The sequence below is a fragment of the Ixodes scapularis genome, unplaced genomic scaffold, assembly GCF_016920785.2.
Source record: "Ixodes scapularis isolate PalLabHiFi unplaced genomic scaffold, ASM1692078v2 PGA_scaffold8__174_contigs__length_109621045, whole genome shotgun sequence".
In the NCBI taxonomy this organism is placed as follows: domain Eukaryota; kingdom Metazoa; phylum Arthropoda; class Arachnida; order Ixodida; family Ixodidae; genus Ixodes; species Ixodes scapularis.
In genome coordinates, this window is record NW_024609883.1 from 97,783,968 (window position 1) to 97,809,491 (window position 25,524).

A 25,524-nucleotide genomic window follows, 5' to 3' on the forward strand; every position below is an offset into this window, starting at 1 on the left:
TTTAGGACTCCTGTGAGGGCTGTGCTGCGCAGCAGCATTGGCGGTCCTAAGCGACTTAAAACCTCTCGAGGAGGTTAGAAGACCTCCTTGCGGGGTTCCAACCTCCTTGAAACCGTTTTGTTTGACTCAGTTGTAAACTGTTGCTAGTGTGAACCAGCCTTTAGACAAGCAAGAACCCCACGAGAGCTTTTAAATGTTTCCTAACTCAATTTGCAGAAGACTTTTGACTAGAGTAGCAGCATCAGACAACCTTTTTTCCTCCATTTATTTTTACTTGATTCTTACTTCGTCCACAAAATAAACACAACGCAGGCAAAGTCACCACACAAATGCAACCTTTATTCAATCTCAAGAAAAAAAAAAGGAAAAAAGCCCTCTGCGAGCCATGAGCAAATAAACAGTTTATGAAACGAGCCTATAAACATGTGTCGGGGGCACAATCATGACAGTGTTGCTCGAAAATGTCACTTGATGTACAAAAGTGTATAGGGCCGCAAACAATAAAATATAAAGAGAAAAATGTTGCTCTTCTGACTTAGTCGTACTTCTTGTGTGTTGTTGCTGGCTTGTCCGTGCAGGTGACATTGCCCATGAGCTCCTCTTCAATGTTCTTCATGGCCCACTGGTGTTCGCAAATCTCGAGGGCCTCCCACTCGTTCTGGAAACCAAAAACCATTCTTAATTTTCCTTTACATGGGATAATTAAGGTCCCGCAGCGGACCTTGAAGAGCGTTTCGTGTGTGCTATGTCGCATAACATTGTGACGTGAAGAGGTTTACATCTCTATTACGCAGCCACTTGCACCGCAGCCTGCGAGTCTCTATACTATTTTGCTTCCACGTTCTTGGACGAAACTACGTTACGATTGCTAGCACTGCTTGAAAGAAAATACCTTGAACGCCTGCTTGGGGTCCGGAGGCATGGCCAACGCTGCGCCCGACATCTGATCCTGCATCACTCGTGTCTGGTCTGCGGCTGCATACAGAGACAAACACCGCTCTTGCCCGTGTACACAAACCCCACCCTCTTTATAAAAAAAGAAAAGCCAACATTGGCATTATCAACAAGAAAAATATAGACACATAAAATGTTCTCGTCATAAATGCTCTTCCATTTTCACCCCCGTCACTTTGCGTCACGGAACAGGACGACTTGTCAGACCTGATAGCGCCTGAATTACGAAGAGCAGCATGACACTGCAGAAGAGCAGCATGACACTGCACTGAGAACAGTGTGCATGAGCATGCACACTGTTCTCATAGCTATTGATTGATTCTTTGATACAAAGTCATGCGCATTAGCCCGATTACTTTCTTTCACATGATGCATGTCACACTAGTGAGCAGATGGCGCAGTCATGTCTATGCGATCACATTATATCCACTCATCATGCAGACCGCTGTAAAGTTTCTAGATGTAAAATCAACTAGGGATATCAAATGCTAAAGTTCACGCTTCCTAACCTTTGGAAATGTCTAGATGGGGGAAAAAATATAGAAACAATTTTATTTCCTGAACTTTGCCATATGCCTTTTTAAGAACGAGAGAGCATGTTCATGCTGTTTGCACTTTTGGCTGAGTGCTTATAATATGACAATAGAGTGTGTTTATGCTGTTTGCAGGACATGCTTTTTTCACATTTTTTAAACACTTCTTTGTGTCTTTGATGAGGAGACCGAGGGCCCGTCAAGCTGTCTATAAACAGCTTTTTCCTTGGCCTTCTCCGTCTATAATGTACTGTATTGTTGATGGAAAATAAATTTTTCTTATTATTATATTACATTTCCTCTTTTCCCTCCTCCATTATGTAATGCATCTCCAGAAGACACCTTTGAGGTAAATAAGAGAAATCAACTCTCTATTCGCTACTGCACCAAGGCCTAAGAGTGGCCGCCTCCACCAATATTCGCACCGTTGTTCTCCCCAAGCACCAGGGCGTAGATGCTGCGTAGTCCAAAGACGTTCAGGAAATACCATGACGCCGAGCTCACCCTGGGAACGTAAAATGGCAAAAAAAAAAAAAGATGCATTGTTATTACTATTACCACCAGCAATATTGTGCTTGTCAGTAAACTACAGACAGCATGAACCTTGTGAAAGATGTAATATAGCTTTTTTTTCATTGGTTATAAAAAAAACACAGACCTTTTGCTAATTGCCTGAACACCAAGGCACGTACTGCCACTGTAGTTGCACGTGGTTCTTGTGCTGGCACATGCGGCGCTAACTGTTCTAAATCAAAAATCTAAAAGAAAGGGCACCTTGTATGCGGCTCGTCAATGCCCGATTTCCGTCATTTACTTAAAATCTTTTGTATCCATAAGACAAACTTGTGCAGTGCACATATCTAAGTTCCCAACATTCTCTTTGGTGCTTGAGTAATTTAGCAAAAGGTCAATTAAACAGGAGATTGTAGTAGAGCAATGTCAACACCTTGTCAGTTTGTTTAGAAATTACAGACATTTTCCTAACAGCGTGTGCCAGAATGGCGCAGCCCCTGTTGGAGCCAGCTCTGAATCATAACGATGCACTTTCGAAGCTGATTATGTTCAGCTCAGTGATGGCTACACTATCTATTAAGTTTGAGAATACTACTGTAAAATCCCTAAAGGATGCTGAAAGGACACCTGATGAAAAACACGGTATGGGCTATCTTTAGGAATGCGACAGCAAAACTTTAAGAAAACTAAGTGATAAAACACTGGGCCCCCCACTACAAGCCACGTGAAACGGAAACTGATACCGCCGATCGCAAACGCAGCAAATTTCCTTTTCACAACGCGGTAAACACGCAGGAATTCGCTATGAACTCCTGTGTCATGATAAAAGATAACGCGGATTCCAGACGCAGCAGATTCGCTTTACACAGTGCAAAGGACATGCAAGAACCTCCCGCAAACTCGCATGTCGAGGGAACCGCCGTAAATTGCAGATGCAGCAGATTTGCGTTTCATGGTGGAACAAGCGTGCGGGAACAACTCCCATGTCACGGGAACCGACATCGCACGTCGCACGCGCAGATCAAGAACAAAAAAACGAGGGAACCCGCTACGGACTCGCATGTCACAGGAACGAATGCCGCAGATCGCGGACGCAGCAGACTTGCATTTCAGTATGAAATAAACACGCGAGATCGACTCGCGTGCGACACGAACCAACATCGCGTGTGCAGATCGCGGACGAAAACGCGCTAACCCGCTACGAACTCCCTCAACACACATACCGGTGCCGCAGATTGTGCGGTTGACATGATTCCCGTCGAACGTCGCAGAAAGTCTGCCGAGAATGGGGGGCAGGTGATGTTTCGGAATTTATGTTATAGACATTTAGCCAGAAAACAGGATGGGCAATCTTTCGGGAAGGGCGCCCTATTGGGATTTTATGGCACATAGTAGTCACAGGGGAAACTGGCCACTTTAAAAGACTATCCATATTCAATATTTGTGTCATCACTTTTCAATAAATACGCCTAGCATTCCCCCTAGGTTATGGAAAAGGCAGCTGATCTAGCACCAACAAAGGATGGATTTAAATAACCAGCAAGCAGGCCTTACCACGAGGCATCCAAGGACATCAACTCAATCCCACGCTGAAGCATAGGCTTGAAGCGCAGAGTCAGTGGGAAGGGAACCTTTGCTGTTGAGACGAGAAACAAAAGGAACAAAGGCAAACTCTAGGCCATTCCAGTCTTTTGCTGAACACACACACACAACACTTTAAACGGTGTCCAAGAGCCAGACGGCATTGACGGCCTCAATCTTCCTTCACAATGCGTGAAGCGACCGTTTTTCCCGCAGTCGCCATTAGGTAAGCGAAGCCTCAAATTTAGGAAATTGGTCCACCAGATCGGGTGCGCTCACTTGTTTACAAGGAGTCCCCCAAAAAACTTACATGGCTTTTTTTACTCCAAAATAAACTACACATCACCAAACGCACATTCTCCGCCAAAGACAAGTGCTAACGGTTCGAACCAGACACCAAAGTTCCACAACTAACCGTTATATTTTTTTTTTATAAAGTTATAAGTGATCTGAAATTCTGAATGGGAAAATTCCGACCGACAAAGCCCTCAAATACGTGCAGCTGAATGGCACCGGTTACCAAGAACGGGCCTCAATTTACCATTCGAATTTTCAGAAAATCACTTGCATGCACCACCAATTTTGTAGCGTTCCGAAAATACACAAAGGACATATCTTTACATATTTGTCAAACTCGGGTTTTACACAATTATCTCAAAAGTTTGAGTGGGTGCTTGCGACGGATGTTACGGTACGACTTTCGAACAAGGTAACGGATGGTTCTGAAACTTTGTCGTCTGGTTTGGAACGCTAGTGCCACATTTGGGTGGAAAGGGAGTGTTTGGCGAAGATAAAAGCCTCGTGGATCTTTCAGGGAGCACGTTGCACGTCGAGAAACCGGAGCATGTCTCTCCGGAGCATCCTCACTGGTGACGAAGCCAGAGAAGGTCCAGTTGATCCAGCCGCCGATGACGATCATGGGCAGGACGTTCGTCAGGTTCCCCTTGAGCATGTCGGTCATCATGGACGGGTCTGTCATGGGGTTCTGCATCACTGGCGCCCTCTTGGGGGTCTTGAAGTACCCGGTCTCCTCGTGGTTGAAGAAGTTCTTACGCATCAGGAAGCTCTGCGGGTGGCGACCAAACGAGCCATCAGACAGGATGATTGTCCGGGTTCTCACGGTTAAGCCACTGGATATTGTTGAAACGATACATGCTCAAAATCTAACTTTTCAGGTACTCTTCCTTCCCTCGGGCAATTTAACACTGAAATTATTTAACAAATAATGTTTTCACTGTAGTGACTTTTTATCATTTTGCAGAGGCTACTGCATTGCAATTCGACTAGTTTGGACAACTACTGGATGAAAATCCTTCCGAAATGAAACTGTGGTCCTTCCGTTGCTCTATGGCTTTGGCGACGCAATCGGTTCTAGAACAAGCTCTTCGTAAAAACTACATTTCAAATTGTAGCCACGCGTGCCGTGGCTCACTTATGTGATCCGCATCATCCGTTAAATAAATTAACTAATAATTTACCTGTTTTGGAATGTATTTTCCATTTTCCCTGAGGAATCGGCTTCTGATCAAGGCTTGGCTGCAACGAAAACAAGAGTGGAAATGTATTATAATCCACAGCACAGAATCAAGCCGCCCCAATCCAGAACAGGTACGCCTGTCGCACAGACGCTCAGCCGCACACGACAATGCGCAACATTTTATCGTCCCTTCCAAGTCCCAAGCAGGCTCATCTGAATGATCCATTGAGGTCACATGGCCTTGTTGCAATCGAGGATTAGGGCCGAGACGCTTGGGAGGTGAACGAACCCTTTCCAAAAGTGAGCACCACCTAGTGGCTACGTCGTCAGTTAACTGAGGCCGCTACATTTTGTGTGTGTACGCGGCACGAGTGCCGAGTCAGCAGCGACGGGTTTAATAACAAGCTTCACATTGTTAGAAATGCCCAAGGTATGGCGAACATTGATAGTACTTGACGGGGTTTTGTATTATTCCCAGCAGCTAATTGATGGACAGTGCTAAACTAGTGTTACAGAGTTTTATCAACATTATTTTACGCTACGATATGCCTCTCTTGTTGTTGATTTTGTTTATATTTTAACGATGTCGCTATCAGAATTTCAGCCGCACACTCGAATGTTTCCGGCACATTCGGGAAACACTATTAAAAACTACAAATACGTAGACACAAACATGATAATAAAGATACAATGATTTTTATATAAAAACATTCACAACCTACCCTACCCAAATCACGCCCCCCCCCCCCCCCCCTTTTTCTTTTTCCTTCCCAAATACGCCTTTCTTTTTTCTTTTTTTTCTAATGGATCGGAGTTTGAATTTTTGTAAAACGTTGCAAAGATCAAAACAAATGTAAAATTCAGCACGATAACTTCCTTAGCATTATCGCCGAGAGCTAACATGGTACATGACAAGTTAACTTTCTATCACGGTGTTCACGTGTCAGAGTGCTATTTGTGCAGCAAGCACAAAATTATTACGTTTGCGTTTTTTTTCTTTTTTTTTTTTTTCTCCCTCGTTTTACTAGAAATTTGTTTCGACGTATTTTGTAGGGTTAGGTTGGGTTGATCATAATTACGAAAACTACACGGGAAAAAAAAAAAACTGTTCTGCTATTTGAAACATTCACCCCGTCGAATCACTCCGCCGAAGCGTCGTTATTAAAATGAAATAGCCATACCAATGAGAGTTTTTGAAACCGAAATTCAGCGTAAAGGGACAGACTGCAGGAAGCTAGGCTACTCCTCAGCCGAGGCTGCATCTAGGGTGTTCTCATATAAGCTCACCTATCTTGGACTTGCTGAAGCTCCACTTTCTTCGTCGATGAGATGAGGATTGAGACGTAGTGTCTGACTATTCCGATTAGAAACGTGATGACGACTATTGGAAGGAAAACCCATATCCGGATATCGGGATCCAACAGCAGCTCCGCCATGTTGAAAAAGTTGGACGAGTTATGACGATTGAATTGGAGCCCTGGCGCTTCCGCAACTGTGCAGAGGCGCGAGAACGTGACCTCAAAATAACATAAGGCGAATTTTTTAACAAATCTGCGTTATCGTATTTGTTATTAGAACACCCCCGCGTAGTCTAGGTTTTCGTTAATTAATTATTCGTAAAGTTAAACATTTTAGGAGGAAGAAGAGGTATTGAGGACGCGATGAGAGGTGTCCCGAACAGCAAAATTCACGCCGTTCATAAATGAATCCGTGTAAATCTTATTTATAAAATAGCATGACTGACTTCATGTGTTTTTTTTTCTTCTTTTCACAAACGACATTTTTCTTCATCACCTGACCGACTTTGTTTACATCAAGTGCGCCACGCCGGCAACACTGTGCAGCGGCGCTGACTTATGTTTTTGTTGCATCAGCAGGTAGCGAGCGAGGAGCGAACGAGCGAGCGCATAAAAGTACCTCACAAAAAGAAAAAAACCCGTCAGGCTCGTCTCTCGCTGGCGTTAGTTGTAGTAGAAGAGTATGTCCAGCACAGCTGCCAACCGCATGAATTTGGCCGCGCTACAAAGAGTAGATTCTGCGGTCACCGAAATTCTGGACAACGCGAGCCAAGTGGCCCTGTACAAGTTTTCGGCAGCGACCAACGGTTGGGTGAGTGCGGACTTTGCGCAACCGCGTAGCGCCGGATCGTTTCATCGTCGGCGCAGTTTCCTCGTGAACAAAAGCCGTCCCCCGTCATGACACTGTGACCGCGGCGGTCGCTCCCAAACGACGTAGTCGCCGGGATCGGCCACGAAACGGCCCTGGGACGAGCTGAAAATGGCCTAGGCTCGCGTGAAGCCGCGTCCGAGAACCGATTTTTCGTCGCCGAGGGACTGCCTCGAGCCTTCTAACGGATCTCGGGGTCTTTCGCGATCGGGACGAAGTAGGCATAACGTCGGATGGCCTACAATCGAGATCGGGAGCGCTCGTATTTTGTCATTTTTGTTTGTTTTCTTTTTTTCCCTCTCTAAGCAGTTTACTGAGCTCATTGTTCCCAGTGGTGTGCGTGTTTGCGGTTTTTTAGTGACGAAAAGGCGCTTAAAGATGGCTGTTTCATAGGAAACAAAGTGCAAAGCCGAGAAAGAAAAAAATAAAAATAAAATAAAAACCGTTAGTTGGTTGTGATTGCCCATCTACACACCCTAGTAACAACTGTGACTCTTACATTAGCTGCTTGGTGTGGGTTTAAAGGAGCTAAACACGCACAAACGGCTTCGTTCTTGTAGAAAATAACAGTAAAATCAAAACTTTAGGCAACCGGAACGCTTTTATTTTGTTTCTGGTTTGCTTTTGCTGTCCCCTTCGCAGTGATACATAAGGGCCTTGTCGTGTGCAAACATGTTTAATCTACAACATTGATGTAATTTCTTTCTTCTTTTCTTTTTTTTTTTTCTTCTCGTTTTTGCAGGAAAAAACGGAAATTGAAGGAGCGTTGTTCGTATTTAGTTGGTAAGTTGTCCCTTTCTTTCATTTTGTCTCCCTCTCGATCATCCCATCATCTTGAGGTGTCTTTATTTTATTTTTATTTTCTCGGTGGCGAAGCACTGTCTCCATACCTTTGTTATCATCCCCAACTCTTCCCTCCGTTTTCTTTCTATCTCTGCTCAAAGGTCAAAGACTCCTCGCCATGGCTTCATTGTTATGAACCGTCTGAGCACGACAAACCTGCTAGAGGTCATCACGCCAGACTCTGAGTTCCAAGTGCAGGCGCCGTACCTCCTTTACAGAAACTCCAACTGTAAGTCAAACCTTGGTGCCGTTATTTTTTTTTTTTTTTTTTTTTATGCGTCAGCATTAGGCTTGTTTCAGACGGGGCGACTTTTCCAGCAATTTTGAGGTTGCTGGCGGGTTGTTCCCTAGCTTTCCCTAGATCAACGCGAATTGCTGAGATCGGGTCCGGCTCGAACAAGCGAGCAACTCGGAGCAATCCGAAGACGGTTGAAGCGGCTGCATCCAATCAGAGATGCAATATTTTCACGTGACACCCCTGTGGACTTGATGACAGCTAAAGACTTAGTTCTGGTTTGGAATGGATCGTTTTCGGAAAGAAACAGTTTCAGAAAAATGAGTTAGTATTTTCAACGACGTTCACAGATATAAGAACGCGTTTTTCAGCGCGTAGCTGGGCGTCTAAATAGTGAAAGAAGAATCAAATTTAATGATGATGATGGCAATTCGGTTGCTGCGTGTGAACGCGGGCGGCCGGTGTTGCAGGTGTTGCGACGTCAAGTTGCTGGGTGAAATTGCTCCGTCTGAAGCGGGCCTTAGAATTAGTTTTCACGAAAATTTGTGGGTGTCAGTCCATGCATTTGTTTGTCAGCGTCATGCACAATGTCACGAGGGGGTGGGGTGGTGAGAAGGTATCCTGTGATGTCTCACCACGATAGCAGGGAGAGAGAAAGAGGATAACGCGTTCTGACGTCAGCACTTAAGGCCAATAAGAGTGTTGCATAGCTGGCGCGGAGCAAGAGACGAGCAGGCACCGCACTGCTTTGGAATGCCCCCAGCTCAGTTACTGCTCCAGCGATGGATATGGTTCTTTCTATGAGTGATATGGTTGACCGTATCCAAGAGCAACAACGGAAGAAAGTCGAGGCCACTCATTCATTAAATTTAATCTGATGGAAATGCTCACACATTTCCATCAGATAAATCACATTCATGAACAATCCAATTTTTTTTTTTAAGTGCTGCTGCATTTTTTTAGCAGCATTAAAGGCTGGTTTAAACATCCCCGTTTGAGCATGATTGAGTCAAACGGCTTTTAAGATTTTGCAACTTTCATAAGTAAGGTTTTCTCTCAAGTTGGAATTATGCCCTTTAATTTACTCATTGTATTTTAAAGAGTGTTCATACGTAAAAGAAAATACAAACATGTTTTTGGCAACCGTTAATTACTACAGAAATTGGGGGGAACCGATATTGGTCCTTTCACAGAGAAAACAAGTATGAGAAAGTTTTCAGCTTTCATTGTCTCGAAAACTGGATCCAGGGTGTTTTCCGTTAACCAATCTTTTTTTTTTATTTCTCATTTGGACACTGAAGCCGGCATTTCCTGCATCTGGTTCTACGACACGAAGGAGTGCGAGAGGATTGGAAACGTCTGCAAAAGGTGTGCATTTTGCATTCCTAATATATATTTTTTTTTGTTTTCTTTACCTGATCTTTGCGATAGACCTTTCAGAAATTCAGTGCCATCTCATGGCCCAAGTATCAGTTTAAATTAATCTACGCTAATGGCAGTTAAAATCTATTATCTATCCGTCGACGACAGACGCACGAAAGTTGCGGTCTTTGCTGTACAGTTCTTTCTTTATTCATTTCAGTTTTAATAGTGTTAAGAAACTTGCTCTGTTTGAGGAGCTCGCTTGAGTAAATTTCTCAATAATATTCACCACATTGTACTGTCATGAGCTATGTCGTGTATGCCGAAGCTGAGCATTCCGAGGATTCACGTGACATCCTCAAATGCGAACCGCACAGGAGCTTATAGGTGTCGCCACATTGACATCAAACAACAATGCAGAGGACTGGCGTCTGGAGTTTTCAGGCTTCCTTCATATTCTTCTTTCACCAACTATCAAAGAGCAGCCATTAGCATGTACAGATGATATACACTTAGGTGATGATAGCTATTGAGGTGGCTAGTCTGAATTTTGGAAAGGGCCTATTCATCCCAGGAAAGCAAGCCGACTACACCCTTTCCTAGCCCAGTAAGCTAGTACATTGCGCAATGCAATGCCTGCTTATTAGTCTTGGTTTTAAAAGCGCACAAAAGACGAGGACAGAGTAAGAAACACAAACCCACTCTACTGATTATTAGCATGCTACCATATTTAGCTAGGAGCTTTTTTTTTTTTCTTTTCTGGTATCTAATCTTTTCAATCGAAGTAGACCGTTTCCCGATCAAAAGAGTGCCCATACATTCCTATCGGACCTTGTCAACACCTTGCGTCGTCACACGGGTCTCTTCGGCTAAATGGCGTTAAGAGATATGGATAACCTCATTTAGCCTAGTTTGAGACGGTGTTTTCTGCCCTCGTGTAGGTCGACGGACATAATATTTCATCGTAAGTTATTGCGGATGTTGACGGTGACTCTTTGCACGCGCCAAACGAGCCAGTAATTTTGGCGCCGGCTAGAACGCTCGAGCAAAGATGGAGGAACCTGAGATTGAGTTTGCGCACCAACTCCGACATGTAGTGTACTGTAAGGCCTCCACAGAGTGTGTGTCTCTGCCAATCATGACGCTTCCTTCCCAAGATATGGGGTCGGTGGCCTAGCATGTTAGCTCACAGCAGCTCCAAGCACGTGGAGCGGAAGCTCGCGCTGCAGAGCCGAGGGATCCTGGGTTCAATCCCTACCCTTGCCCGTTTCGATCAGATTGAATGACCATCGTACCAGCGTGTGTGGTCTTGTATAACTACTTAGCGTAATGCATGTTAAAGACCAGAGCTAACAGTTTTACTGCGCTGGCTAAATCTCATCCATGGCGTAAACCAGTGTCGCCATAGGGGGGGGGGGGGGGGGGGGGGTTAGTTCATACAACAATTGGACTTTCGATGCTCCGCACGAGCGTTCTTTTCTTCTCTAGCGGTGACCTCACGCGACCCCTTGCAGCCTGAAGAGAGGAATGGCGGCCAAGTCGAACTACAGGCAGCGCTGCGCTTCGGAGAGCGACAGTAACCACCGTAACCACGGCAACGCAGCGGCCGGGGGTCAGAACGGGGCCACGAGGGACATTGTGGCACTGCTCGCCAAGGCCAAGGACCAGTACGATATGGTGAGTGCGGGCGGGCTGTCCGAGGTGCCGGGTCGCGTGCCGTTGGGCATCTTTGGGGAAAAAACTGAAGAGTTGCCGGGGAATTCTTTGATCTGGGGAATTTTCTGGTTGGGCAATTCCCCAAAAGGGACATATGGGGAGGTAGGCTACCCGTTTCGTGTTTTCTGTTACCATTGAATCTGGGCAGGCGAGTTGCCCAATTTTTTTGCGTGCCCGGTATTGGTTTGAATGTTTTCAGGGTCGTACAAATATTGGTCGGTGGTTCATTCGTGTGATTATGTCTACCATGTCTCGTGGGAGTTGCACTTTCTAAAGGCTTAAAGGGATGGTGAACCGAAATATGGATTTCAGAAAAACAATGCAGGAAATGTAGGCGGGACGCTACAATCCCTACACCAATACTCGTAAGGCGATATCTCGAATGGATGGCCGTATTTTAGGAAAAAGAAGTCGAGATTGAACCAGGCCGACGAGGCGCGTGACGTCAATATACCAAGTTTCCTCCTCTCTTCGCTTCGCTCCCTCAAGGCCGTTCCCTCTCCTTCTCGGAGAAACATGACGGCATCATCTCTGTCAAATGCGCCTCCTTTTCTTGAAAAATTTGGTCATCCGTTCGAGATATCGCTGTATGAGTGATGTTTTGGTGTTTGTAGCATCCCGTTGGACGCTTTTACCGCGTGTTTTGTGGAATCAAAATTTCGGTTCAGCACCCCTTTAAGTGCTCTTACCATCTTCTTATTTTTGGGTAGGCAGCTCTTCGCTCACTTGTGGATTGTGTAGACAGACGTACTGGGATTGAGACGATTGCGGCTGTTTTTGTCGGCACTTGGACCTTACCCGTGCTCTAAACTTCCAGGTCTTGTACAAAAAAATTAAAGCTCTTTACAAATCTCCGTAATGCGAAATTAGAGCACAGCTCTTGAGGAGGAGAAGGAGAGGGTACAGAGAGGAGGGTATGCCCTTCCTACTCCTCCTCTCCTTCTTTTTCATTTTCTTCCCTCTTATCCTCCTTCATTTCCTCCTTTCAACTTCTCCTCGAGGAAAATGGCGTCACATGACTCAATGTCACGTCGCCTATGAACAAATTCAGCTTCTCCGCTAGATTTAGCGGGAAAATTGACATCACGTGACCTCAACAGTAATCCAATTCCCCGCTAGGAATTAAATTGGTGTTGAGGTCACATGACATCAATTTCCCCTCCAAATCTAGCGGGGAAGCTGAATTTCCCCGCTCAATTTAGCGGGGAATTGAATTGATGTTGAGGTCACAGGACACAAATTTTCCCGCTAAATTTGTGACGGTTATGCTGACGCTGATGCCATAGAACACGGAAGCAAGCGCCTAAAAGCTGCGCTCTAAAAGTTGGTTCCAATTGTGACCCCACACGATTTGTATAGCGCCCTGCTCGAGTCAACTGATATTGATTAGAAACTGGCCAACTGCTACACGGGGTGTCTATGTGAAGTGCTTCTGCCAAGAGCTGCACCTTGGTGCCATTATCGTGTTGTGCGCTTCGAGAACCTACTTACAGCAACGCTGCTGTATCTGCCGACTCACGGAGAATTCCCCTTTCCCTTCGCAGAAAAACGCGGGGGTACAGAACGGATGCAGCGTCGGCAACCCCAAGGGCAGCAATGGAGGGGGCCGTGCTCGCGGCGGCCGGCGTAATGGCGCCACTTCGTCGCCCCCTGCGCGGAACAACCCCCACCCCAACAACAAGGTGAACAACGCCAAGAACAACGTCGCCGCAAACGGCAGCCTCAACACCAAGAACGACGTGCTGTTCAAGCCAACGCCTCTACGGAACAACGGCGTCGTGGCGGCAGCGGTTCCGCCGAACGTGGTGGAGTCTCCGTCGACGCCGCTCACCGTGGCGACGTTGTTTGCGGCAGTGTCCGGGGGTCGCGCGAGCGTGTCTCCACTGCCTGCTGAAGGAAAGGACGTCTGCAACGGAGGCAGCGGAGGAGGTGGAGGCGGTCGTGAGGTGCTTCAGGAACTGCTCTCGAATCCAGCTAACCTGCTGGAGCACGTCGAGAGGATGCAGAGAAACGAGGGTGAGAGGACGGCCGTCGCTCGCGGAGAAGTCGGAGACGGGAGTTCCGTACGGCTCGCAATAGACCCTTTTCAAAAATTGGTCGAGCGACATTGGCGGTCCCTGACTCTTGGTCGGGAAGCGTCCGATTGGATTTGAGTCCTCATACGCTGACGCAGCCTTCGTGTCCAATACATGCTCGGCGAACGTGCCCAAACAATGTTCAACTCGGATTATTGGCGCAGCAGCTGCTAGGTAGCTTGCACTTTTGAAAAGGGTCTATTGAGGTGCACCAATACTGCCTAGGTTGCAGTGACATAGATGGAGCAGTAGCACATTTAATTTTTATTTATTTATTTATTTATTAAAATACCTTCAGGGTTATGAGGGCATTGTAGAGAGGAGTGAGTTGAAGGGGAACTTAGCCAATTTTACTAACTGACCCTGACGACCAGTTACACATGATGACAGGCCTTACTATCATGGAATGTCTCGTAATTCAAAGTCAGTGGCCAAGAGGTTCGGAGTAAATTTAGTTTTTGGAAGCTCAACATAAATTGGAAAGTTTAACCCCCTTTTCAGGTGGCCATCAGGGTTGCCATAAAAAAACCCGAAACCCTGATGTAACTTGTCAGGTAGGAGTGGTGTACAACATTACGTTGCGGTGTGGGTTGTCTTATGTAGGGCAAACTGGTTGCTGGAACATAAAAGGGCGGTAAAAGACAAGCCGCAGCATTCAGAAATGGGTAAACATGTTGTAGACTGTAATGACTGTCAGCTGGAGTGGGGGGATACCCAGGTTTTGCATAATGAGAAAGAAAATGGTGGGAGAGTTGTGAGGGAGGCACGTGGCAACTGCGTAAGCACACCGTCCTTGGTACTTGATAGCGAACTGAAGCGCTTTCTGTGTCTCTGAAGTGTTTTTTTTTTTTTCGGGGGGGGGGGGGGGGGGGGTGGGGAGGGGGGTTTCATTGTTAGCAGGTTTTGTGTTTGAGATTCCTGTTATCATGTGTGGGTGGTCTTATCTGAATTGAGGTCGGCGGGGTCAGTTTTTGGTTTAGTGTGAAAGGAAGGGAGGCAGCATGTGTCATTCGATTCAATCTCAGCTGTCGGTGACCGAGTGGATAGGAGGCTTTGGAGATGAGGGTCGTGGTGTATATATAAGAGTGGTTGTGTTCAAATAAACTAGGAAGCAGTGTTTAAGACTTGTTGTTGTTTTGACTGTTTTTTTTTACTTTTCCCTGTCTCTGGTTACGATGAAAGTATCACAAAACCGTTTTGTATAAAAAAAAAATGTCTTTGATGCAACTAAAAAATAATCCAGTAGTTTTACCCTCCGGAGGTATGTCTTGAGGCATTATACTTGAAGTTCTATAATGATACAGTGTGTTATTAGGTCTGAGGGGCTTGCACAAACCAAACTTTCAAACTAATGATTAGAAAAGCTTCAAACCTTCCATAGTTTACCTTAAGAAAGCTGATGTTCATTAGTTTAACTCGGGTACTCCAAAAAGTTAGTCTCAAAACCCAACTCCTGCCTTAACCAGCAACAATATGCAACCCACCACAAGCAGTTGTGAATGATATAAAAAAGCCCAGGTGAGTGCATGGCACCTAACACATCCCAAGCTATCAACGGAAGAAGGCAGAGTTATCGTCCAGGCTATCGCGCGAACGAGCAGCGTCTCGGCAATTGGTCGTTTTTTGTCTTTACTCTTCACTTGGTCGGCAAACGATTGCCGAGTCAGCGTCGACAATAGTGGTGTTTGGTTAAAAAAAAATTCTTAATGATATTTTTTCTGCTAACTTATCAAACGCCCGAAAACTTGTCCCTTAACCTGGCGACCCGGTGGATTTGGCCAAACTCGGTTTTGCCCTTTGTCGCAGAATGCCTCCATCTTTGGCGAAACCGGCATTAACTCGGCTATGGCCGGTCGAATGGGGAGCGACGACGAAAATCAAGTGGCCGTCGAAGCCTCGATAGCGGTCGACTTTTCTTCCAACAGATATTGCGGCAGGCCTCGTAATCCGCGTGCTCGCTTGGGCTTTTTCGTGTCGTCCGCGACCGTACGACCCCACTTGTTGGGTGGACTTCTTGCGGAACAAACGAAGAGGGCTCATTGAACTCTTCTGGGGCCAACGCAGGAGGAGCCAGCAGCGGGGGACAGGCGTCGCCGCCGGCAGACGCCTCGCCACGTCACCGCGCCGCGTCGTGCGTGGCGACCCTGTCCGCCTGGGAGGCGACGGACGACCTCCGCCAGAAGCTCCGCCTGGCACCGCAGAGCAACCACGGCTCGGGGGAGCCAACCGGCGCAGGGCCCGCCACCGCGCCGCAGCGGGGGAGCGGTGGGCTACCCAACCGGTCGCCGCCACCCGCCACGGGCGGGGAAATGAACGCGGGAGAGGTGGGTGGCATCCGTTTGGTGAGAGAGGGAGAGGGGGCACGGCAACCCTCTCGTTTCGAAGTCGCCTGAGACGGAACTGCCGCCTTTGCAGATGTTCCAGTCGCCTGCGGCGTGCGACATTCCCCTCCTGTCGCCTATGGCCTTCACCCGATCGACCAGCCTCATCGCTTCGTCGCCACCAAGCTCAAACTCTTTCAGTGGTGAGGCATGATCTGTGACCATTGGGAGTTAAAATTTTCAGAAGTAGCTAGATTTTGAGCTAAAATTTCAAAAATAGCTTAATTGGAAGGTAGATTAAAAAAAAAAAAAGAGCCAATTATTTTGGGGGCGGCCACAAATTGACTGCCCCCAAAATACTGCCACCCTATACTCTGTGTCACTAGTTGCGTGCAGTGCAGGCGAAGGCAACACCAGATGAAGAGAGAAAGGACAAGCACTAAGGAGGCGGTATGGGAGAGGAGGGCAGTGAAGGCCGAGTGGAGAAAGGGAGAGCACTAGGAGCGTTATAGAAGAGAATATGTTTCTCACGTTCCTCCCAGCCTTCCTAGTACTTGCCCTTTCCCCCCTCACCTAACATTGCCTTCACCTGTACCGCAAACATTAGTGACAAGGAGTTCAGGCGGCTGCATACTCAGCCTATTAGTAAGTAGCCAAGTGTGGAGTGAAAATTTTCAGAAGTAGCTAGATTTGGAGCTAAAATTTCCAAAATAGCTTAATTGGAAGGGAGATTTAAAAAAAAAGAGCCAATTATTTTGGGGGCGGCCACAAATTGACTGCCCCCAAAATACTACCACCCTATACTCCGTGTCACTAGTTGCGTGCAGTGCAGGCGAAGGCAACACCAGATGAAGAGAGAAAGGACGAGCACTAAGGAGGCGGTATGGGAGAGGAGGGCAGTGAAGGGCGAGTGGAGAAAGGCAGAGCACTTGGAACCTTATAGAAGAGAATATGTTTCTCTCGTTCCTCCCAGCCTTCCTAGTACTTGCCCTTTCCCCCCTCACCTAGCATTGCCTTCACCTGTACTGCAAACATTAGTGACAAGGAGTTTAGGCAGCTGCATACTCAGCCTATTAGTAAGTAGCCAAGTGTGGAGTTAAAATTTTCATAAGTAGCTAGATTTAGAGTTAGAATTTCCAAAGGAGCTAAATTTGAAACTAAATAATTGGCTGCCCCCAAAATTCTGTTACCCTGAGCAGCTGCCTACTTACCCTATTGGTAAGTCCGCCCCTGGGTAGACAACAAGCTCTAGCTTCGCGTCCATCCACTAATTGGTTCGACCGGGTCTTGGTGCTTCGACGTCCTCGTGCGCCTTCGTCTCATCCTCCCCCAGTTTCTATCCATACGTATATCTTACACTGTGGTCGGGATTCAGAAATACAGCGACACTAACCTCTTGGCCCTAATGAGCGCTGGCCTTTCCTTCAATGATCGGTTGAGGTTGGGAAGGAGGCTGAAGTGGCTTCACCTCAGAACTAATTCCACACGCTGCCAAAACTAATGTAAAATCCCAGCTGTTTTTTTTTTTTTTTTTTTTTTTTTGTAGTGGCGATTATAAATGTCTCAGTTTTTTTTTTTTTTTTTTCAGATATATTAGAACTGACAAAAACTTGTGTGGCGCGCGTTTTTCGGTTTTTATCTAGAAACCCGTAACCTCGCTTATATACTTCGATTTTTGTCCTTATTTTGCGAGGCGAAAGGAAATTCGTAGGGCCGAGACCCTGACTTCAGAAATGGCTTTATCCGGAACTATCCAAACTCGAAACGTAAAGCACAGTCAGAACTGGCTATAACTAAGTCAACGAGAATCGGAAGAATGTTCGTTTTATCTAGAAACGTCGCGTCTGCTATTTGCAGAATATAAATTTTTTATGCATGTGTCGTGCGATGGCTGTGTGGCATAGGCTGGCCCATTCAGGTGGTGCCCAACGGGGGCCAGTGGTTTACGCGACAAGGTTTGCGTCGCCCTCGTGTGACGTCTCCGCCCTTGCAGCCAGTGGCTCCCCCTACATGAACGGTCACGTGACGGAAGCCCTGATACCTCCCCACGCGCTCTCGGGAGGCCGCCGCCCAAACTCCTCATCCGTGACGCCTCTGACCAAGGAGCAGTTCCGGGACGCCCTCATCTTCATGCTGCAGGTCAGTCTTGTTGCGGTTCCGAGAACCTGTCTTCGATTGGTGTGTTTACCTTTGTGTGCGGAAAATACGGAACGCGTGCTAGTCTTTCGTGCCACTTCCCGGTTTCTTTTTTTGTTTTTTAATTCTGAAAAAAAAAAAAAAAATGGAGTAGCAATTTTGAACTTCTTGAAGAGTCCATTCGAAGTGATGGATCGCAAAATGCTGCACCTTTATTTCAGAGGTTACCTGGTGGAAACAAAGCTTCCGTTATGAAGACGGTTAGGTTTCCGTGTGTGCTCGTTACTCGGCACGAGACCTTCTTAATGTATCGGGTGTTTGACGACTTCTCTACGCGTTGCCTCACTCTGTCGTTTGTCGTTTCCTTTGGTCGTCTGCAGACGGACAACGACTTCCTGGTGAAGATCCACGAAGCCTACCTGGGCAGCCTCAAGTCGCACTTCAGCGTCGACGTCAACAGCATCCTCGGCGCGCTTGGGCGCCTGTGACGCCACGCAGGTGACTGCGAGGGCGCCCTGCCCGTGGCGTCCCCCCGCTGCTTCGGCGTCGTTTAGTCCTCCTATCCCCTCTCGCGTCGTGGGTGCGTCGTCGTCGTCGTTGTTTCTGCCTCTCGTCATCCTTGCCGTGTGTTGAACGGTGTCGCCGTACACGGAAAATGATTGCTGTTCTGTTTTTTGTGTTTTTTTTTACAAGGTTTTTGTTTGACTTTGAAACTGTGGGGGAGGTGTGACCTCGAAGACTCCTGCCGGCTTCGGGCCTTCGAACCTGCGCGGTCGCCGTGTGATATCGACCTTCGCTCTTTCGACCTCGGCGCGACGGCGGTCAATCTGGGGCTTCGACCTTGGGCACGACCTTCATTTGACCTTGGCACTGTGGTCTACCCCGCACCCGATTTCTCGACGACGGTACGTCGGTCTAAAAAATAGTTTGCACACTTGCGTTTGACTACGACCGGCTGCGCCACGACCGATTTTTATTAAGCCTCTCGCGACGGCTTGCACCGGCTGCGCAGCAACGTGGTCGGTCGTAAGCGGCCACAACTGGCTTAAAAACCGGTTTCTAGCTCCCCCGGTCGTAAGCAGCCCCAAGTGTGCGAACCCGCCTCAGGGCGTCGTTTCGAGTTCGAAGGAGGGTACGGTTGGCTTGGGGTCCGAGGGCAGAAAAACGAAATACTCGGGATTTATTCGCACAGACTCTGGTCTCTGCGCGCGTCGGTTTCGGTGTGGGGTTGACCTTGTTTCGAAGCTGGAATTTGCCCAGTATAATGAGACCAACCCCACACCGCGAAGCCGTCGGCGTTGGGGTACCCGTCGCCGTGGGTCAACGGGTTGTTTCGTCGTCTGCTTTCGCCAGACCGCGGCTTTGTTTCAGGAGCCCGGGCCTACACATGTTTGTTACGTTTGTAAATATTTGTTCCGGGACTGGGCACGGAGCCGTACTCGTGTTTGGTTTTAGCAATTTCTTGTGTTCAAACTTGTCGATGTATGATGTCGCGATACCGTCTGGTGGTGTAATGATCCAGGGTAACCGAAGGCGGGAGCCATTTTCAATGGGAGGGGTGGGGAGGGGGGATGATAAATCACTCGAAGGATCTACAAATATGTAAGGTGTACGAAACGTAGAGGTGTATAACACTCCAAGGCGTGCAACACTGGGCGGTGTGTAGGACATCTATGTGTACAGTGTACTTGAAAGGCAGAATATAACGAAAGATGCGCGCCGAAGGGGTTTAGTATAAAGAGCAATCATCTGGTGGCGCACGGCACTTGAAGCCGTTCGGCACTCCAGTACGTAGACCACCCGACGGTATACAATACTCGGAGGCGGACTACGCTGGAATGTGCACAACACTGGATGGTGTACGCCGTTAAAAGGCATATTGCTCTTTGATTGCTCACGGTACTTGGGGGACATTTAGGGCGGGCTTGAGCGAAAGATGCGCCGCGTGTCTGAGATCCGACTCTGCGGTCCCGTGGCTCCCGCCTTTTGTTTTCTCAGCCTGTTTTTGTCCGGTCTCTCTGCACGGACCGCTGAGAATCGTAACTTCTGGGTGAGAGAGAGGAGGCTGGCAAGACAGTTCTTGTCAGATGCGAACGTAAGGTGGTGGGCAGCTACTTAACGAAGCTGTGCGTTGTAGCCCGTGTTAAAGACCTGCCAGCAGTTTGACGTCAATGTTAAAGACCTGCGCTGCCAGCAGTTTGAGTCTTGGGCGCGTCAAAGGTTGATTACAAGTGCACCGTGACTTTCTGATATACAGTAGGCACGGAGAATGACGGGCCGTTGCGTTCACTTTGACCGATCGAGAAAGGTTTCGTGCGTATAGACGATCTGCTGTTCCTCCGAGTCTTGTGTGCGTTAGATCTGGTGTTAATATTGTGGGCTGGTTTCTGTCCGGTTTGGATTGTATTGTGCAGACACCAGCAGTCGGAACGTTTAGCGCAACTCCAACGCACTTTAACGTTTGAGGCTTTAGAATGGTCCGGAGACGGCAGACGAAGAATCGCATTTCTTTTTCTGAGAATCTGCCTCTTGAAGGCGTCGTCGTGATTAGCGGAGTTCGCTTTTATTTGATCATATCCCGCTCGGTCCAAATTGGTGTAGCAATTAGGCAGAAGAGACTGGCCTAGCTTGTGCGCTCGACAAACCGGACATGGATCGTCGTTTGCGGTGCCGCGTTTGAGCGGCGAAGCGCTTTGGCGGTTCGTTGTAGTGAGGCAAACCTAGACGAACGTTACGATTGCCAATCGTTCGGGCTGCGAGTGTTCACTAGAGACGAGCTTGTATAGGGGTGGAATGGAGAAAATTATTCTTTCAGAGGCTTTACGGTTGTTTGCGGTTCGGAGGCGGGGTTCGAAACTACCCGCGTCATTGTAAATAACATGTAAATAAGGACAGCCTTTTTTTTTTTTTATCGTCTTTTGAATTGCCACGACGCCCTCAGAACTTGCGCACGCGCCCTGCAAGCTTTGGGGGTGGAAATAGGAGGGTGGAGGACCGGTTTTTAAGCTTTTTGCGATCCTCTTCTTTTCCATCTCCGACGTTCGGTCGGATGAATTAAGGATCGGGGCAAAGCAGAGGACACGCACACACTTCTGTTTTTGTGTTTTTGGAGATGCTAGTCTCAGACGTTTAGGAGGGACCACGCTGACCCCGTCTTTTCATTTTCGTTTGCGCGTCCGATTTTCACGGAGGACACAGAAGAAAAGGTGCTATGCTGTACAAACCACCCCTCCGCTCATTAAATCGCGAGTAAGTAATACGGCGACGAAGGAAGGAACCATTTTGTACAAAGTGTAAACTTGAGAGGATCCTTTTTTTCTTTTGTTCTCGTTAACGCGAGGCACCCGCGACGCGAGGGCGTTGTAAAGAAAAAGAAAAGACCCAGAAATATCTTTATGCCCTTGACTGTTTTGAGGCGGGGAAAACCCACACCCCGCCTCCGATCTCTGTCACGTGCACATAGTTACAAAGAAACGCGTGTCGATGTGTGTTTGTACGTGTACATCCGTCTACGGTGTTGGAGCCGGTCGACGAGGCACGACACGGGGCCCTTTACCCAGGTGTGCGCGTGGAAAGTTTCAAGTGTGGTTTATATGCAACCGAGAAAAGAAGCCTTGACAAGAAAACTAAAAAAGAGCTATTTTTAAAAAGTGTGTTCTGAGGAACGAACGAACGTTGCCACGGTGTCGCTGCGCAATCCATAGCCCAAGAAATAGCCCTCGTCGGGACCGCACGCGCCGCTATGTAAGCGACTCGTTGGGAAAGCGCTTTGGCCGAAGAAGCTGTTTTTGGGGTCAGATGCAAGTTTAGGGCGGCCCAATTCGAAGCTTCAACGTCATTCCGAGCACCCTCAATGGGTGTTGGGAGAAACGTTGTCGCACGCTTCCACGTTTCGGAGGCGAGCGACGCCTCGCGTCGTTGCCTCGTCGACCGACTCGACGAACTGCCCGTGTTCTACAATGTGCGAGTGTGATTTCTCGTGAGCGAGAGACGTCGGCCTCGTCGTTTTTGAGGCCGCGCGGAAAGAGTCTGCGTAGCACCAGGACGATGTAGTCGTTCCCACGAACAAATCTCTGAAAACTTTGGACGCTACGACGACGCGTGCGCATTTTGCCTGCGTCGTAAATTGTTCCCTCCTACATTTTAATTAAACTAAACCTCGAAGTGTGAGCTTTTCTTTTTTTTTTTCAATGACACTGTAGCATTAGTTACATCGTCCTGGCGAAACGCGACTCGTGCTTCATTTTTCCTCCCTGTACATTTCTCTCCACTCTTGTTTGAAGTCCGCCATCTCCACGCACCTTCTTTCTTCCGCGGTTCTTTGACCTCGTGTTATGCCGCACCAAATTCAGTTTTCTCGCTCACCACGTCGGTACTTTTTTAACATAACGGACATTCTGTGCATCTTCTCTACTCGAGCGTGTGACATGTGTGCAATGTGTTTCTGGTTTTAGAATTTTTTTTTTTTTTCCTTTGTTGGCGCAGCAATTTTGAACGGGGGTCGTAGGGCGCGACGATCTTGATGCGCAGGCGACGTATGTGCGTCGGCCCGAACGTGGTGTTGCCCGGCGCGCCTCCGTAGCTTTTCTTTTGTCTGTCGCGGAACAATCCCGCAAACCTTGCGGTGCGTGCTCAGAACACTCGCAGTGCCTTGCGAGACTGCGTTGCGTTGTGCGGACGACAGACCTTCCGTGTGGTGGCGCTCAACGCAAGGTGTCGCCTCTTGCCAAAGGCAAGGACTGTGCACCAGTGGACGTCTCCACTTCGCCGATCGTCGTGAAGCGACCGGCCGCGTCGAAAACGCCGAGTCACTGCGGAACTGAACCGACTACCTCAGCTCGGCTGTGCGTCGACCTGCACGACGGCGGTCGTTGAATTGTGCTGCGTCATCCGCCGGTTCGGCTGCCTACTTTGTCGGCACTGCCTGGCTCGCCTGCTAACCGTCGGTGGCGGTTGTCTGCTGATCGTCGGTGGCGGTCGTCTGCAACTGGATATCGCCGTCGACGGCCACATCTTGATGTGCGGCGCCGATCGTCCATCTTTCGTCGGCGCACGAAAGCGGGACTGGTTGACTTTGTAGAGCCGTCACCCAGTCCTTCAATGAAGAATCGCTCCGTTTGTTGGCTCTCCATCGCCGCAGCGTCATCGGCGGCGCCAACAAACCTGGCATTTCAGTGTTGGCTCTGCTTTAACGTGCAAAGTGCCGCGACGCCTTTCGGTTGCATGTCAGACATGCGACGTCGTACATTTTTTTTATAGGGAGAATGGGTCTGCGCGATTGGCACCAATCCTAGACATCCTTTATCTCTAGCATCTCGGTAGGACAAGAGGAACAAAAATCTAGGAAATCCGAAGCTGTTTTCTCAATCGAGCATTATTTTTTCTTGCAGTCCGTTAAGAGCTAGGTCTTGCGCAGGCTCATTCTCTCAATGGAAAGCGTCGTGGCACTTCATCTCCGGGGATAGGGATCAAAGCTAGATTTTGAAAACGAGGTATGCTTTTCAGCTTTGATATCCTGGGCATGCATTGGAGATAGCCCCTTTTCTGTTCATCTTTCGTGTCTCTTTCAACATATTAGGCACCCCGCTCTTATTATTTTTTTTTTTTTTTTTTTTTTTTTTTTTGCTTGCAGTAAAATAAGGGTGCTTTTCCTTTTTTTGACAAAGTGTAGGTGCTACATTGCTACTCCGATAGAAAACGAAAATGACAAAAAAAAGAAACACCTAGAGGCGTAAACGACGCCTCCTAACCGAAGTTGTTTAGAAAACGTTTACTGACCGTCCCCACATTGTTTTTATTTTATTTTTTTGTAATTTTATTTACATTGCATGTAGACTCTCAGGGGAAAGTCGGGGCAACACGGCTCGTCGTCCAATCGCCGTTGATGCCCCCCTTCCCGTCAAGTCTGAGATTCACGCAGTTATTTTCTTTGACTCTCCGAGACCAGTGATAAGTTCCTCGTTTTTGTTTTTTTTCCCCCTTCTTTTTACCCTTGATCGTGCCTGAGCGTCGAGATGCGAGCCCCCCTGCAACGTCCCCGGTGCGCTACCGTGCGTGAATTGTCTTTCTGCTTCTCGCTTTGGGTGCTTAGGCACTAAGATGCCCTCCTTTTCGTTGTCTCTCGTTCAACTGTGCTTTCAAAGTCGGGGTTGGGCAAATTCTCGTATAGATTGTCGTCGTCCCGTCGTCCTTTGATCCCAAAGCCCTCAGTTGCCCCTGTGGCTTCTTTCTGCATCGGAGCTTTTAGTTGCTGTCCCTTCCGTAAAGTAATCCTCAATATCGGCCTCCATTCGCTGGCTCATTCAGCAGCCGATGGATTATCACCTTTCTCTTCTTTTTTCCGTGTTTCTCATCGTCCTAACCGGGACGGAGCTTGTCGCGCAATCGACGTTCCAAATATTGTTCTCGCTTCCTTTGTTCGCTCGTTCGTTAAGCCTGCTTTTACCCTTCTCCCGCGACTTTTAAGGTTGTGTCGGGGGATGGGAGGGGGATCGAAGGAACGCCCGGGGTCAACGCGGTCACATTTGTACGTTCCCTGACATTAAGCCCCTCCCGTCACGGTTACGTGTAGTCATGTGTTTGGTGTCACACAAGCGTTATGTGCGACGGTTACCAGTGTGTGCCGTGCAATTAAAAAAAAAAGAGCGTTCCAAAAGAAACAAAAAGATTTTGCCACGTTTCGTTTTAATTTTTTCTTTCCGATATGGAGGGGAGGGGGGAAGCTTCTAGGAAGATTAAGTTCAATTGGCCATCGAAGTAACCGAGTTGGCGTCCCAGCTCCCCGCAAATCATTTCCAAATCAATGACAAGTACAAATTCTCGTATGTGTGTGCGAGTGCGTGCCTGCGTGAATGTTTTTGCGTGTGTGTTCATCTGTGGAAGAAAAAGTAACAAAAAAACAAGGAAAAGATCTACAAAAAAAAGAGAGGCGCAGGAGATCGTGCCAGTCCCAACGAAAATCTGGGCGAAAACGGTACCTGCGACCGAGTGTTTCATGTGAATTAAGAATGTGGATCTCGCATGTGCATCTGGCAATGTCTTGTGCTAGAGGGTTCGGAGAAGGTGACTCGTATTATTTTTTTTTTAATCTTTTAGGATTGGATTTAACTTTTCGATAAATCGAATTCTGTTCTGTGTATTTGTGCGAGTCCGTCGTCAACTGCCAAGTCAATCAGTGTCTGGTTTCCCAAACGATTACGGTCATCTTTCCAGACGAAGATTGGTCTACAAATTGCGCGGTTCATTGACCGGAGTACCACTTGTTTCTCAAATTCTTGATTGTCCATTTTTTTTTTCTCTCTCAGTTAGCCTGTCTGGGTGCCAATTCAAATTGAGTATACTATAGTATTTTACAGCATATTTTTAAGTGTTTTTAGTCAACTGTTTTTTCAGAAATTTTTAAGATCTAAACTTTGCGTCGTCTCCTTAATTGGCAATCCACATTGAATCGTTGCGAGCAAAGCAGCCGCAATCACAAAAAGAAGAGGTTCTAGGAACCTGTGATTCGGTACTGAAATCAAACAAAAGATGCAAATTTTGAATAAAAATGTTTTATTGGCTATAACCGTTGTCGTTGTATCACTTGTTGCAGATAGCAATCACTTCGCCACAC

General features: G+C 47.6%; 2 protein-coding genes across 2 annotated transcripts; one reads left to right on the plus strand and one right to left on the minus strand.

Moving 5' to 3' along the window:
• Window positions 1-318: 318 nt before the first annotated feature.
• LOC8039182 (ER membrane protein complex subunit 3) lies at window positions 319-6,534 on the minus strand. The gene is made up of 7 exons (XM_029982727.3): window positions 6,346-6,534; window positions 5,060-5,117; window positions 4,449-4,647; window positions 3,555-3,636; window positions 1,913-1,992; window positions 893-975; window positions 319-658 (listed from the first exon to the last, which is right to left on the minus strand). Exons 1-7 carry the CDS (start codon window positions 6,492-6,494, stop codon window positions 536-538), a joined length of 774 nt encoding a protein of 257 aa, XP_029838587.3. The 5' UTR covers window positions 6,495-6,534; the 3' UTR covers window positions 319-535.
• Window positions 6,535-6,916: 382 nt separating this feature from the next.
• Window positions 6,917-25,476, plus strand: LOC8039181 (mRNA-decapping enzyme 1B). Its single transcript, XM_002413196.4, has 10 exons — window positions 6,917-7,167; window positions 7,967-8,007; window positions 8,169-8,296; window positions 9,604-9,670; window positions 11,179-11,341; window positions 12,925-13,396; window positions 15,520-15,779; window positions 15,871-15,979; window positions 17,770-17,915; window positions 18,293-25,476. The coding sequence occupies exons 1-10, from the start codon at window positions 7,039-7,041 to the stop codon at window positions 18,398-18,400; spliced, it is 1,623 nt and encodes a 540-aa protein (XP_002413241.4). The 5' UTR covers window positions 6,917-7,038; the 3' UTR covers window positions 18,401-25,476.
• Window positions 25,477-25,524: the final 48 nt, after the last annotated feature.

Coding starts and splice junctions, on each gene's coding strand:
- LOC8039182 (XM_029982727.3), bottom strand. CDS start 6,494: ATGGCGGAGCTGCTGTTGGATCCCGATATCCGGATATGGGTTTTCCTT. Junction 976..1,912: donor GGTGCTTGGGGAGAACAACG/GTGCGAATATTG, acceptor CTCTGTATGCAG/CCGCAGACCAGACACGAGTG. Junction 659..892: donor ACCCCAAGCAGGCGTTCAAG/GTATTTTCTTTC, acceptor TTTGGTTTCCAG/AACGAGTGGGAGGCCCTCGA.
- LOC8039181 (XM_002413196.4), top strand. CDS start 7,039: ATGTCCAGCACAGCTGCCAACCGCATGAATTTGGCCGCGCTACAAAGA. Junction 7,168..7,966: donor CGGCAGCGACCAACGGTTGG/GTGAGTGCGGAC, acceptor TCGTTTTTGCAG/GAAAAAACGGAAATTGAAGG. Junction 9,671..11,178: donor ATTGGAAACGTCTGCAAAAG/GTGTGCATTTTG, acceptor GACCCCTTGCAG/CCTGAAGAGAGGAATGGCGG.